Consider the following 15,172-nt stretch of genomic DNA (forward strand, 5'->3'; position numbering starts at 1 on the left):
GTCTAATAATGTGAGTGCTGTGTTGGCTTACACGTAATGGCAGCAGTACTACAGTATTTTGGCTTTCCATAGCAGAAGAAATGTTCAGAAGCCCAGTGTTCTCAAAGTTCAGGGACAGGCAAAAGTGGAGAAGTGGCGGATTTTCTCCTGTCTACAAGAACACCATGTATCTACTGGAAAACACCCATCATTAATACTCTACCTGCTACAGGACACGTAGGGCCTTGGATCTTTCCTGCTCTAGTTTTTCTTACAAATTACTTCAAAGAATATTAATAATAAAGAATTTAGTGTCTGTGCCTCTTGTGATCAGTTCTATCAACGGCAGAGCTAATTAGTAGATCTTCCTGTGGAATTCTGTGCGTTGCAAATATGTTTTTTCTTCTCATAAATAACGTCTTGTTTGTTGTTGGGATTTTCCTAACCTGATTACATCGATGTCACCCTACAAGGCTGTTAGTTCTGCCAGTACACACTAGCAAAACAATTCTGAAATAGAAATATGTACATTTTGTAATTTTCTGGTTCATTTTATGTGACAGCATGCAATTAAAATAGTCTGCCTGCCTCTTTATTGTGTATTCTTTTAGGAATAACCCAAACCAAGGACTGTGTGGAGCAGTTAAACATGACCCTACTGACACCATGCCCAAGGCCAGGCGTTGCCTAAAGGGATATAAAGGCCCCCAGCTTCATAGCTTTTGGGCTGACACAATCAAATCCTCACAGCAATACTCTGAAATCTAGTTGAAAGTCTGCCCTGAACAGCAGAGTCAGTTACTCCAGCAAAAGCAGGATAAACTCTTTTTTAACACTCTTCATTTCAGTAGAAACAATGAAAAAGTAGGTGTCCCAATACTTTTGTCCACATATTGTGTATGTTTATGTATACACACCAGATAATTTAAGAATAATGTTTCTGCAGAATTGTCTTACTGGAGGATCACTAATCTTAATGGTGTTAACAGGTGCTTCAGCACATCAGCATTCACCTGGGGACGGTATAAAGGGCTGAGAAAATACGTCTCATGTAAATCCAACAAATAACAGGTTTAGAGGGCTTTGTACAGTACACTGATCAACTGATCAACTGAATATGGCATATAACCTAATTAATGTACTACCCGGGGACACTTAGGGCCCCTCATTCAGTGTTGCATAAATGTCACATGGTGGGACAAGGCTCGCACTCAATATAAAACAGCCCCAACAGCACAGGGAGTTAACACAGCCTCTCTCAGGCATAGGTCTCAGCCGGCATCAACATGAAGACCAGCAAGCCAACCAGGAGCACCATGAAGAGTAGCAATCCGAGTGAGTTATAATTTGCTTCATTCACTTATCTTATCAACTTATCGCTCAAATTTGCACAGCAGCAGCCTGCAACAAACCCAATGATGCAAGGTCATATTTGCGGATCTTTGTCTTGTCTCGCCCATAGGCCAGACGAACACCAAGTCAAAGAAAGAGAAGCAGTATTTCACAGACGTGCATGGTTTGCCGTGCATTGAAAAGCTGGTGTGTTCTGTGGATGACACCCCACAGCCTATCTCCACCAAAATTAGAGGAACTATTCCTTCATGGATCCATGGAAACCTCCTCAGGAATGGACCTGGAAAGTTTGAGTTTGGGAACACCCAGTGAGTACGGATAATATTCTTCTGCAATCCCAGAATGATTACACCCTAAGGCCTTAAGACATTACAACCATGCAAATGAGCCGACACATTCTTACAGTATAGAGGTGTCTAATACATGTAGAATTGAACTTTCCTGATACACTATATAGACAAAAGTATTGGGACACCTGCTCCTTCCTTTTTTTTTCTTCCAAAATTAAGGGTATTAAAAAAGTAACAGTAACAGTCTCTACTGTCCAGGGAAGGCTGTCTAGGCATTGCTGGGGGGATCTGATTGCATTCAGCGACAAGACCGTTAGTAAGGTCAGGATGTTGGATGATCACAACCCCACCTCATCCCCAACTCCCCATCACATCCACAGGGGCTTTATACACCTCTAGTCCACAACTGGCATTAGGTTCATGTTAATCTGCTCCAGAGAGTCCTATTCTATTGGCAATACTGATCCACAGGGGTCAGACAAGCTGTGTGTGTGCATTTGCACATCTGCTTTAGCAATTTAAAATAGCTGAATGCATTCGTTAGAAGGGTTTTTTTGGACTTTTGGACAAACTGTGTAAATGGAACACCATCTCTGTCCCTCAGATTCAACCACTGGTTTGATGGAATGGCTCTTCTGCACCAGTTCAGAATCGAAGGAGGAACAGTGACCTACATGAGCCGCTTCTTGAATAGCGACTGCTACAAGACGAATGCTGAGAACAACCGCATTGTGGTGTCTGAATTTGGCACTCTCGCCATGCCAGACCCGTGCAAGAACTTCTTCCAGCGCTTCCTCTCACGCTTTGAAGTGCAAAGTAAGATCAGAATTGGAGGGGGGGGGGGGGGGGGTAGGTTGGTCCTGGAGGCACTGGTGCACATGACCAAAGCCTAGGGTTTTTTGAAAAAACTAAGCGTACAAACTTTGCTTCCAACAGAACCAACAGACAATGCAAGTGTGAGCTTCGTCCAGTATAAAGGAGACTACTACGTCAGCACAGAGACCAACTTCATGCACAGAATTGATCCTGAGACCCTGGAGACCAAGGAAAAGGTAAGTACCTCAATTGGTCTTTGGTTCAGTCTTGCCAAAACATTGCAAACCTCTGAGATTAAATGAGAACTGAAGATGTTGATGGTCAACTTGCTGAAATGGCTTCTTCTAAAAGGTGGACTGGAGTAAGTTTATAGCCGTCAATGGAGCGACAGCTCATCCTCATATAGATCCGGATGGAACTACATACAATATGGGCAATTCCTATACGTCTAAAGGTCAGTTCTGAGACTGAGGGTCCAGACTATACAGGACTATACATTGGCTTAAGTAAAAGCTCTGATTATTCAGAATAGGAAATGTCAGCAGAGGCCTTTTCTTTCCAGGTGCATCTTACAATATCATCAGAGTACCTCCAGAGAAAATCAGCCCAGATGAGACATTGGAGGGAGCTACTATTATATGCACTATCCCATCTGGGGATAAGACAAAGCCCTCGTACTACCACAGTTTTGGTGAGCCTTCAAACACTTACAAGGCTTTTCTAGAAGGCTAATGACCTCCTTCTCTTTGGCGCTGTGGACTAACCGGTTTCTACATGTTTAATTTCAGCCATGTCAGAGAACTATGTGGTGTTTATTGAGCAGCCCATCAAAATTGACCTGCTAAAGGTTGTGACTGGGAAGCTACGCGGGAAAGGCATCAGTGATGGGCTGTACTGGGACCCCAAACAGCAGACGGTTTTCCATTTGATCAACAAGCACACCGGCAAGGTACTGACTGGAAACTGACCGCAATTAGATTAGTAAATGTAGCAGTCCTGACAAAGACGGCACCTAGATTCATTCCCCTCCTCTCTTACAGCTGATTCCCATCAGATACTATGCCAAGCCACTGTCCACCTTTCATCAGATCAACTGTTATGAGGAAGATGGCTTCCTAATCATGGACATGTGCTGCTCTGATGATGGCAAAGCTATCAACAATTTCCTGATTCAGAATCTGAGGAAGTCTGGGGATGGCCTAGATGAGGTAAAACACCTGCTAAAATCAATAGTACTACACTTTACATAGGCTTAACTCTACAAACTGATCATTGATTATCTATTAACTTTCTGTTCTGTGGCAAGAATTTCAACTGAGTCTCTGCTGCACTTTCTCCAGGTTTACAACACAATTTGCAGAATATTTCCACGCAGATTTGTCTTACCGCTCAACGTAGGGAAGGACACACCCTGTGGGCAAAATCTGAACACCAGACCGGACAGCCCAGCAACTGCCATCAAGACAGGCAAAAACAAGGTTGGCTGATGTTCCTACAGACAAGAATTAGGCCTACAAACAAACAAAAAAGGCAGACGTAAACACATGTAAATGTTTTTGCAGGTGCGCTGTACACCTGAAGACCTCCATGATGATGAGCTCCATGAATACGGCGGCCTAGAGTTCCCACAGATTAACTACGCAAAGTGCAACACCCACCCCTACCGGTACTTCTATGCATGTGGTTTTAGGCACCTGGTTGGAGACTCCCTCATAAAGATGGACCTTCAAGACAAACACATGATGGTTAGTCATGGATATCCTTACATGTACAACCTCTAGTGGCGGCATGCTTTAGTATTTAGTGATTTGTCCACTAAATGGACATATGGACTGGTGGATAGCAGGGTGCGTTTCTGGCAACATTTTGTGCTTTTTGGCAGTAATCGGTCTGTTACTTCTCAGAAATCACCCTGAAGAGTGTACACACAGTGAGATCTAGCCAGGCTAAAGTAGTATAGCCTCCACACGACAGGGTTAGTTGTGGCAGAGTTACAACCAAGCCTCCCAAAGAACAAACTGAGAAAAGCCCACATATCTCGCATGTAAATTCAGAAAATGTCAATTTTTAAAGGATGTGTTTTCAATAGAAATGTGCTAATATTAGCTCTTTACTTTGAGGTCGGAATTGTACCATGTTTACCATGTTACCATGCAATGCTTGTGTTTAGGTTGAGAAGCTTCTCTTCTCTTCTCTCTCGTTTGGATGAAATTCTTTGTGCTTACATTATTTTAGCAGACTTTTTAGAGGCTGTAATAAATAGCCCCTCAGGCTGTACCAATGACCCCCACCTCTGGGGCTAGTTGTGACACTTTTACTCACAGACAGTAGGTTAAACAAAGTTTGCGTTCACTTGAAGCTGAGAGAGGTGTAGATTGTTTGCATATATAGCTTAAATAAAGGTAAAAAGGATAAAGGTGCACGTATTCGTCACTGTACAGTGTGGACTGTACAGCGAAATGTGTCCTCCGCATTTAACCCATCTGGTAGTGAACACACACTCACACACACACATGTGTTAGGGGCAGTGAGTACACACACACACCCAGAGCGGTGGGCAGCCAACTCCAGCGCCCGGGGAGCAGAGAGGGTAAAGGGCCTTGCTCAAGGGCCCAACAGTGGCAGCTTGCCGAGCCCGGGAATCGAACCCACAACCCTGTTATCGATATCCCGGCGCTCTAACCGCTGAGCCACCACTGCCCCATGCATTATTCAGCAAAAATCTAAATGCACATGGTTGTGTCCTGCTCTCCCTTACACCCTGAGAATCATTAGTCAGTCATTACAAGCGTGATGCTTCATGCTTCAGTTAAATGAGGAACCCATGTTTACTTACAGTAAAAAAAAAAAAAAACACACTGACTTGACGATCTTCTCCTAGGTTTGGCAGCAGGAAGGATATTACCCCTCAGAGCCGGTTTTTGTCCCTTCACCTAATGCTGTGCAGGAAGACGATGGAGTCGTTCTGTCAGTGGTCATAACCCCTAATAAGGTCAAGCATAATACATAGTGTATAAAATGAGTGTACTATATAAACATATACACTACTAAAGACTCATTATTCAGTTTAATACATCTCAACAGGACAACAGCACTTTCCTGTTGGTTCTGGATGCAAAGAACTTTGAGGAGCTGGGCCGAGCTGAGGTGCCTGTCAACATCCCATATGGCTTCCACGGAGCTTTTCAAGCTGGAATCTAAAGAACACAGACGGAACTCCACCCACACACAAACCAGGCTTTGCCTAGACACAAACAGGACTATATAAACACAGACGGGACTCCACCCACACAAACACAGGACTCCACACACACACCAATGGGACTCCACCCACACGCAAATGAGACTCAATCTGCACAATGGGACTTCACCCTCACACAGATGGGACTCAAGCCTCACACTGACAGGACTCCACCCACATACTGACATAGTTCCACCCACACACAGATGGGAATCGACCCTTACACTGACAGGACTCTGCGAACACACAGACGTGACTTGACCATCACACAGAGGGGACTCGACCCTCACACTGACAGGGCTAGACTCACACAAAGATGGGATTCAACTCTCACACACACAAAGACATAACTCCATGCCTACACGCAGACAGAACTCCACCTTCACAGTGACAGGGCTCCACCCATGCAAAGACATAACTCCATGCCTACACACAGACCGGACTCCACCCACACATATTCAGTGGGATTGCATCCACACACAAAAGGGACTGACCCGCATACAGATGGGGTTCCATCCACATTCAGACAGGACTCCACCCACATACTGACGGGCTTCCATTTATACACCGAGCGCTTTTCAGAATGACCAGTTCAATGTAAAGATTTGTCTGTAATATTGTCAGGGGGCTGGTAATGGTCTCAACGAGCAAAACATGGAAAAATGTTGTAACAATTAAGGCAGATAACCAGATCATGGTTCTGGAACTGCTCACATGTGTGCTGAATGCTTGAATGAACTGCTATTGAACAGATTCTACAGAAACTACAGAGTAAAACAACAGAACTGAGCTTTTATTTGCTTTCTATGTTGGAGGCTTTGACATATTTTACACTTGTATAAGATATGCTATACAAACACCTATACTGCAGTAGGCTAAATTAAATGTCTGTAGACACAGTGTCATCCTCTTGAAGATTACTGAAATTTGCCAGAACATCTCATTTTGTTTTCAAATGTTACTTTTCACAGAACATGCACAAGCTCAGAACTAAATATCATGGACAAAACACATTCAAGTGAAGTCAAGTGTTCAAAGCTGAAATCTACCCCTGCAGTTTGTCTGAGATGATGGCCAGAGATCGTCTCAGATGTTCTTTCTTCTCTTTAAGTTGTAACTCCAAACTCAAAGCCTCAGATAGAACACTCTCCAGCTGATCAACCTGTGCTGCATCCATCGCAGCTCTCTCTCTGAGGTGTGGACATTGGACAGGAACAACATAACAACTTATATATAACTTAATGATATATAAACAGTGTCATGTCAAACTGCATCATGGTTTTACACTTTTATTCTAAGGAAAGGCTAAACTTACACAATAAAAATATGGTAAATCCTAAAGTGTCTCCAAAACCACATACTTACATACTATATATAGTTTAGCAGCTTTAAGTTTCCTTGTACTACGGTAGTATTTTGGACGCAGCTCGGCTCACAAATTCATAATTCGCTCTGCCTGTTTGGGTACCAAATGGACCAGATACACAATATGTTCAAATCGTGGACACCACTTCTAATGAATGCAATCAGCTACTTTAAGTTGCACCCATTGCTGACACAGATGTGCAGAAATGCACACATAGAGTTTGCCTAGTCACTGTAGAGTACTGTAGAGTAGCAAAGTACTGCTAATAGAATAGGACTCTCTGCAGCAGATAAAAATGAACCAATTGGCACCATTCCTAACGGCAGGTGTGCGCTAGAGGGTTTAATTAAACCCAGGATTAAACTGTGAAGCAGTGGAACTGTGTTCCTGTGTTCTCTGGAATGAGGGTTTCTATCCCTGTAATCTATGGTTACTCTCTTGTCAGATTTAACTTACGCTCTAAGTTAGTCTTAACTACCACCTGTTTTCCACCTTTCTCTGATTTCTGCATGTACCACCTTTGCCTTGAGATTGATCTTGAACTATCACTGACCCTTGGCCTTTATAATGACTTGTCCTGCACTTGCATTTAGCTCCTCTGACTTATTGTATTACAGTTACTTCACTCTTAAAACTAAAGGTGCTTCACATGGTTCTTTGAGGGATGTCATACTGATGCCATACTGAGTTTTTCACTTTTTTTTAACAGCTGTCACTAATTGTAAGACTGACAGTCTCTGCATACTTACCGCAAGACCTCAGAGAACTTTGAAAAAAGAGCATTGATCTCCCTGACAGCATCTAAAAGAACGACAAAATAAATGCACGTTAGAGGTTGTACAGTTGTATGGGAAGGCTTGATCATCTTGACCAAATGGCACATTTTTCTATTAAGTCGTAAACACAGCTTCTGCAGCTTAACAAACACAGAACACAATATTTTTGACAGATTCTAATGCACAAACAATGTCTTTCGTGTCACAAAAAATAAGAAACCAAGATCACACTTATTTTTTAAGCAGCTCAAAGTCTCAGTTCTTGTAACTGGAATTTATCCCACTTGTCTCTGCAGAAGGACTCTAGTTCTGAGATATTGGCTGTATTTTACGGCCTTCCCCATCCTTGTGAGTATCGATCACTTTTGTTTTCACATCTTAAGATAGTTGCTAAGAGGAGCCTATGGTTGCTAAATGTTAGCACAAGGCTGGAAGAGTCAGAGAATTTATGAAGCTTGGAAATTTAAATTTTAATTACACTAATTACACTTGGTGACATTTGCTAAACAATCTAAGCATTTGAAATTGCTTAGTTTTTTTATCTAAACTTTTGCACAGGCCACATTAAGGATTGCAGTTGGGGTAACTGTGCATTAGTGTCACAGTTTGTAGGGGCTGGAGATGGAGATGGATGTGCACGAAGGATATTTATTAATAAATAAAAATTTAAAAAAAAAATTTTTACCAAATAAAACCATACAAGAATCACACAGAACCAAGTCAAGTCAACAAACCATAAAACAGATATGAAGAAGACCAGACAAACGAAGGCTGAAACAAAGGGGTACTTATAGGTAGACTAATGAACAACTCCTGGGAATGACAGGGGGGCGTGGTTACAAAGGAGATACATGAGGGAACACTAATGGACAGGCAGGGCTAGGACAGACAAGACAAACATGGGAGCACATGGCAACACAAAACAGAGGCAGACATGACAGAACAGGTGCAGGCATGACAATTAGGATAAAAAGAACATTTGTTTTTGTTTGTTTACTACTTCTCAATTAAAAATCAAAATGTGTGCCAAGGTTGCCCAAATGTTTGCATTCAATTGTATATTAAATGACTTGCCTAGCTGGTCTTTACATACCAAGACTGGAGCTGTATTTAATTCATAATAATTACATTAATTAATTCATTATAATATTGAATTTAAACACAATAAAGCTAAAACTGAACATACCTGCCCATGCTGTTTCAAAACCATCAGTCACATCTGCAGCTGATGGTTTTGTACACTGCAACTTTGTCTTCTTTGCAGGTGAATTATCAGAATATGGTATTGCAAGATCAACCTGAGAAACAACATCATCATATTCAGCACAAAAACACACACAGCTGAACTATTTAATATAACTGTAATTAGCAATATTAATGTCATCTTAAGACCATGTCATGCTGAAAGTAATTAAAAACCACAACACAAAATGAAATATCTCAGAACAAGAGTCCTTCTGCAAAAAGTGGTGCTCCATGGGCCTTTGATGCCAGCGGGGAACAACGACTCCCACAAGTGGTACAGAGTGATCGACATGCCGCTGTGGACCAGTTGACCTCTATAATGAACCCCTTTCCGTCATCTAATACAGCTATACCGCAATGTCTTGCCAAGGCTGTTTTTCACACTATTAGATAGGTGGGCATAATATTCTGATATGATTGTGTTTAATAGCATAATAATGCAATAACCCTTTTAAAGAGCAGTAAACCTTTTCATTATTAGGAATATTCAGACATATTCAGAAACTGGAATATAAATAAATGTTTAAATAATAAAATATCATAAATAAATAAAAGCTAAATAAAATAAAGACACATTTTTTTTAAAAAGTTGACATACCGACTCTTTTATGTTAACAGGCTCTCCTCACTAAGAAAACACAAAATGGTCATAATCGAGGTCAGGGAAAATAACTGGTCAGTGCCTAAAATAAGGTTATACACATATATTGCCCATACATTATTGTGACAGGCCTACATACTGCAAAAGAAAATCATTTTATAGTCTTACTTTTTTACATTTGGGATGCACCACATTTTCACCCACTGAAACATTTTAACTTTCGTTTTTTGTCTAAGGAAGAAAATACTTTGGCCAAAAAAAATAAAATAAAAAAATCATAAAAAATCTAATACAACAAAGTGCCAAAAGTTAGAAAGAAAATTGGGGCCTCAAGTGGTCCAGCAAAATAAGGCGCTGTCACTATGACCAGAAGATTGCTAGTTTGAATCCCCATTATGCTGTTAGCCATCAGCAACTGGGGCCCTGAGAGAGCACAATTGGCCTTGCTCTCTTCAGGATGGGTAGATGGCACTCCAGCGCGACGCTGACCGGCCAATGTATCAATGCTGGCATCTACCGGCCAATGCATCACAGCTTTTTCTTCTGAGAGTGTTGGGTGCATGGTAATGTTGCATTAGCAGTAGTTCGGAAAAAGAGGTGCTGGCTGGCTGCACAAGTGCCAGAGGAGGCGTGTGGCAGTCATCACACTCCCACTGTCGGAAGCAATACACGTAATCGAAAAAAAAAAAAGAGAGTGAGAGAATGAACATGAAAAAGAGTCATAGCAACTGAAAAATGCTGGGTGGTCCCTAACTCTCCACTGCCAGTCAGTGTAAACACTTTCAGACAGTTCAAACAGAACACCAGCAGATAAGCACTGGGGGGGAAAGTCTGACAGTTTCTACAAGGAACAACAGAGAAGCTGTTTGTCACAGAAGAGGATACAAGGCTCAAGAACCTCTCCACTACATGCTTAATCAAGATAAGCAGATCACGCTAAAGCAACAGAAACTGAAAGACACCATCTGCAGCCACTGGTTTTTAATTATAAAAACTAATGGAATTCATTTCATTGAATGGCAAAGCTGTCCTCTGTTGTCAGGGCACATGCTGGTCTTCATACTGTAATCACTTCATTTATTGTGAGCTCAGGTATTGTGAGCCCAGCTCTGCCCTTTCTACATCAGATCTGATCAATAATAAAAGTCTATTTTCTTCATTATCTTGTAGTCTCTAGTACATTTATTCAAAAGCATAAATAAAACAGCCAATTAAAAAAATAAAATAATGAATTCACTTTTGGACTAGTTTGAACACAGGCATAAGAAAAGACTTTAATTTGATAATAGACTTACGTCTGTCATCTTTTGTTTAGATCCTTTGACTTCTGTCCCCTTGAGAGTCATCGGCGAGCCTTTCCCAGTCATTGTTCTGTCTTTTGTCCTGTTCGACCAAAGGGATGCAAATGACAAATGCCAGCGTTGCTTCTTACAAACAAGGAAAACGGGTGAAATCAGTGTAATATCAAAGCAGCAACCGCTTTCATAAGAATATCATCAGACGTGAACAGCACAGCACCTGCCTCGTTTACTTTCATTTATACCTGAAAAAGAAAGACTGCACCTGAAGAAAGATTCGCTTCGATTAGATTCTTTATTATCCTCCAAAGAAGAGATCTGTTTTCACAGCCTGTACCAACATACAAAATCAGACATTAGAAAATTGTGCACTTTTGAATAAACACTATTCAAACCAAACACACTGTACAGGCAACAATACTCATTCATAGAGCACATGTAAGCACACAAGGCCTACACATCAGTTAGTTCCTTTAAAAGCAAGCATTCAAACATTTCTTTCAGCCTCCGAAATCTAAAGGAATGTTTACTCGGGTACATTTAGAGCCAGTTGCAATCTGTTGGTGATCGTAGCTGAACTGCTACACACGCCTCTCTTTTTGAAATTTAGCAATTAGTTTTACCACAGGAGTCCCAAAAAGTAGGACAGTGGCCAACAGACTTCAGTTCTTACAGATGCTGACAGATGCCTCTGCTGTTCTTTAGAAAACTTTTGTGAGTCGTGACTCGTTTTATGTACTTTTTGTATTTCCACTCAAGTCATTACTCCTAACTTAGCTATGTACACAACAATACTTATACTTGGGTTACCTACAGGTTAGTGAGGTATAATGCAGGGACCACATTACTATTCATACACATCTCCTAAGAGATGAGATGTTGAGATGTTTCAGTCAGTCTCATTGACACAGGTGTATAAAATCCAGCACCTAGCCATGCAGTCTACCTTTCCAGACATGCACAGTGAAGGAATGGGTGTTTCTAAAGAGCTCCACTGAACTCCACGTGGTTCTGTAATAGGAGCCACCGCTGCAACAACAAGTCAGTTGGTGTCATTTCTTCCCTCCTAGATATGAAGTGGAAGTGTTTATGAACCACAGCAGATCAGCCATGAAGCTGCAGACCACGTAAAAGTACAGAGCCGGGTCTCTGAGAGCTGAGCTCACAGCACAGTGCATAAAAGTTGCCAATGCTCTGCTGACTCATAGTTCTCTGCATAGTTTAAGCCTCCTTTAGCATTAACATTAGCACAAAATAGACAGCTGACTAACTGTGCTCATGTCCAGTGATTGATCTAGTTAGCTAGCTAGCTACCTGTTATAAAAATAAAAATAAAAACATAGCTAGTTAAAAAGCTAGCTAGATAGCTAGGACAAAAGATGTGTTACCTGAAAGTAAAGTCCTGGACTCTAGATATAGCTAGCTAAAGGCCTCGTGTAAAGGCAGGCAACTTTTAGCTAGCTAGCTAGCTAGCATCCAGTTTCTTCGTTAGTGCTAGCACTAGCAATTTAGCTAGCTAGTAAATAGCTAGTCGTTTAGCTCGCTATTTACTGTGCTGGAGGGATAGTTCGAGCTACAGAGAGGAGTGTTTGAGAGGAGAAGTGTATTAGTGAGTAGGTTAAATTAGTCTGGATACACAATCATCTAATATTACCACCAGGTAGTCTTCTTAACCTTAGCTAACTAGCTAGCTAGCTAGCGCTGTATACGCCTGTACAAATAGCTTGTTGCTATGCAACCAGGAAACGTTAACAAGGCCTGTGTGGATCATGTAAACACACACGAGGGTTCATGTTTAGCCAGATTATTGCCTGAAAGTGTCAAATGTAACACATAAAAATTGCCCTGTAAAAATGGCCAAGTATGTTCACACACACACACACACACACACAAAACATTTGTTTCCGGCTGTTAGTGTCTCTCTAGTATTAACAGCTACTATAATTTACAACAGTATCTATATTAAACAATATACAGAGAACAGTAGAACAATAGTAAACACAGTATACACAGACTATACCAGGACATTTCTGTACAGTGTGCTTTACAGTGTTATTGTTATTCACAGAACAGCAGTAAGCGACACTATACAGAATAAAGCACAGCAGTGTGAACATTAAATGAGTAATGGTGCAGTAGTGCAGTAACTGTAGGATACCAGTGATGATAGTTTATCAGTAGTATCTATGGCCTGTAGCTGATGATGGTGATCAGCTGCTGAGGAAGGTGATGGCCTGAGGGTAAAAACTGTTCTTGTGTCTGACAGTCTGAGTGGGCATAGTTCTGTAGTGTCTGCCAGACCGGAGCAGCTAAAAGAGGTTGTGACCATGCATACTTTTACATAATTTCTGTGGAGGTGCTGCTGTGTTTTTCTTAGCAATAAAAATGCAAAAAAGAAAAAAAACGTACTTTATTATTATTATGAAAGTCTGTATTTACCCTGTTTTTACAATAAAAATGCAAAAAAAGAAAAAAAAACGTACTTTATTATTATTATGAAAGTCTGTATTTACCCTGTTTTTACAATAAAAAGGCAAAAAAGAAAATAAAGCCTAGTTTTTACTCATTTTGTATGAAGGTCTGTAGCTTGTGTTTTCAATAAAAATGCAAAAAAAAAGAAAGAAAAGAAATTAAAGCCTTTTTTATTTTGATAAAAGTCTGTATTTAGCTTGTGTTTTAAATAAAAATAAAAAAAAAGAAAAGAAAATAAAGCCTAATCTAGTTACTCGTTTTTATTTTTTATAAAAATCTGTATTTAGCCTGTGTTTTCAATAAAATACAAAAACAGAAAATAAAGCATGATAAAGTCTTTTTATTGTTTTGTCTATGGAAATGGTATTTTGTAGCTATAAAAATAAAAAAACAACAACATTTCTTTACTCTTACTGAAACTTTCAAGGGACTGAAAGAAGCACTAGGTGGCGATGTTGATCACAAAGCTTAAAGGACATCATTTCAATTAGTCCATGGTAACTTTTAAATGTGGAGAAAGAAGATCAGGTGCTGGCTTTCCAAGAACAGATCATGCAGGAAAAATATTGTATATTTAAAAAATACCATTCCATACATACCATACCAACAGTTTTTTCTCTTGTTTTGTTATTGATTCCTGTTGTAATAGTTATGTTCACCATCCTTCTTATTTCCGACTCAAGCACATATTTACTTCTGCCCAATTAATAAGTTAGGATGATTTACTCCTTCTCAAACAACTACATGTATCATTGCATTTCTCCTTTGTGTGTGTGGTTATTTGACTGTATCTAAGTCATCTCTTCCTCTGCAGTGTAATGCCACCTCTTACTAACATGCCGCAGGCCGTGGATCCTGTGTTGGTCATCTCTTTCCATCTCTTATTCTTATGTGCAGCTTTTATGGGTTGCATAAAGAAAAGAAAGGAGACGTAGTGTCCTCCAGATCAGAAGCAGTTAAGGAAGGAGTGACTGATGTCCATATCAGCCATTGCTGGACAATTTCCCCTTACATATGGGTCACGTTATGTGTGATTCTCTGACAAACAATTGCTGCTCTGATACAGGGGCTAAAATGATGCATTAAAAGATAACTCCTGAACACACAGAGCTACTAGAACCCTTTTGATTTGCAGAATATCAGCTGTTAAACACTTGCAACTGTTGTTGAGTTTGATCCCTGGTGATGCCACAGCCATCCGTGGCCAGGACTTCATCACTCAGCATGATGCTAGTCTGCAAGGGCATCTGATAGCTGACGTATTAGGCTGACTGCTGACTGGCAGTTAGTGCTCTCCAACCCCGGCCATTAACGTGGGGTTAGCAGGAGTTTATAAAGAAGCAGCTGGCTGGTTTCACATGTCTCAGAGGAAGCATGTGCTGGCCTTACTAACCCAGAACTGGTGGCATCATGCGATTTTTGGGAGTGCTAGTGAGTGGGTGGGAATTAGCAATGATTAAACTGGAATACAGAAATAGAAATAACTATGAAGAGTTGAGCTGAATCAGACTAACAGCAGTTTCCCAGTGTGAGTTTGGTTCCTGACTGTGTTTTTCACAGCAAAGTCTCTTTTCTGAGTGTGCTAGAGATTCTCTGTCGACAGCGTAATTTAATCAGACTAGGCCCAAAGGTAAACAGTGCTGACCCTGCCACTCGGTTTTCAGTAAATCTTAAAAATGTACCAGGGTTTATTTCACCGTCCAGGCAACAGCTTCAAGAGTAAACAAGAACCTGA

At 40.8% G+C, this 15,172-nt stretch overlaps 1 protein-coding gene across 1 annotated transcript; it reads left to right on the forward strand.

Annotated features, from left to right (window-relative positions):
• The first annotated feature begins 1,265 nt into the window (after window positions 1-1,265).
• Window positions 1,266-5,639, forward strand: bco2b (beta-carotene oxygenase 2b). Its single transcript, XM_072691195.1, has 12 exons — window positions 1,266-1,314; window positions 1,442-1,640; window positions 2,227-2,438; window positions 2,559-2,674; window positions 2,790-2,892; window positions 3,001-3,129; window positions 3,227-3,387; window positions 3,479-3,646; window positions 3,779-3,916; window positions 4,001-4,183; window positions 5,320-5,430; window positions 5,523-5,639. Exons 1-12 carry the CDS (start codon window positions 1,266-1,268, stop codon window positions 5,637-5,639), a joined length of 1,686 nt encoding a protein of 561 aa, XP_072547296.1.
• The last annotated feature ends 9,533 nt before the right edge of the window (window positions 5,640-15,172 follow it).

Source organism: Salminus brasiliensis, chromosome 11, assembly GCF_030463535.1.
Source record: "Salminus brasiliensis chromosome 11, fSalBra1.hap2, whole genome shotgun sequence".
In the NCBI taxonomy this organism is placed as follows: Eukaryota; Metazoa; Chordata; class Actinopteri; order Characiformes; family Bryconidae; genus Salminus; species Salminus brasiliensis.

Excerpts from the sequence above, each read along its gene's own strand:
- bco2b (XM_072691195.1), top strand. The coding sequence starts at position 1,266 with ATGAAGACCAGCAAGCCAACCAGGAGCACCATGAAGAGTAGCAATCCG. Across the intron at positions 1,315-1,441 it reads CATGAAGAGTAGCAATCCGA|GCCAGACGAACACCAAGTCA; the intron begins GTGAGTTATAAT and ends TCTCGCCCATAG. Across the intron at positions 2,675-2,789 it reads CCCTGGAGACCAAGGAAAAG|GTGGACTGGAGTAAGTTTAT; the intron begins GTAAGTACCTCA and ends TTCTTCTAAAAG.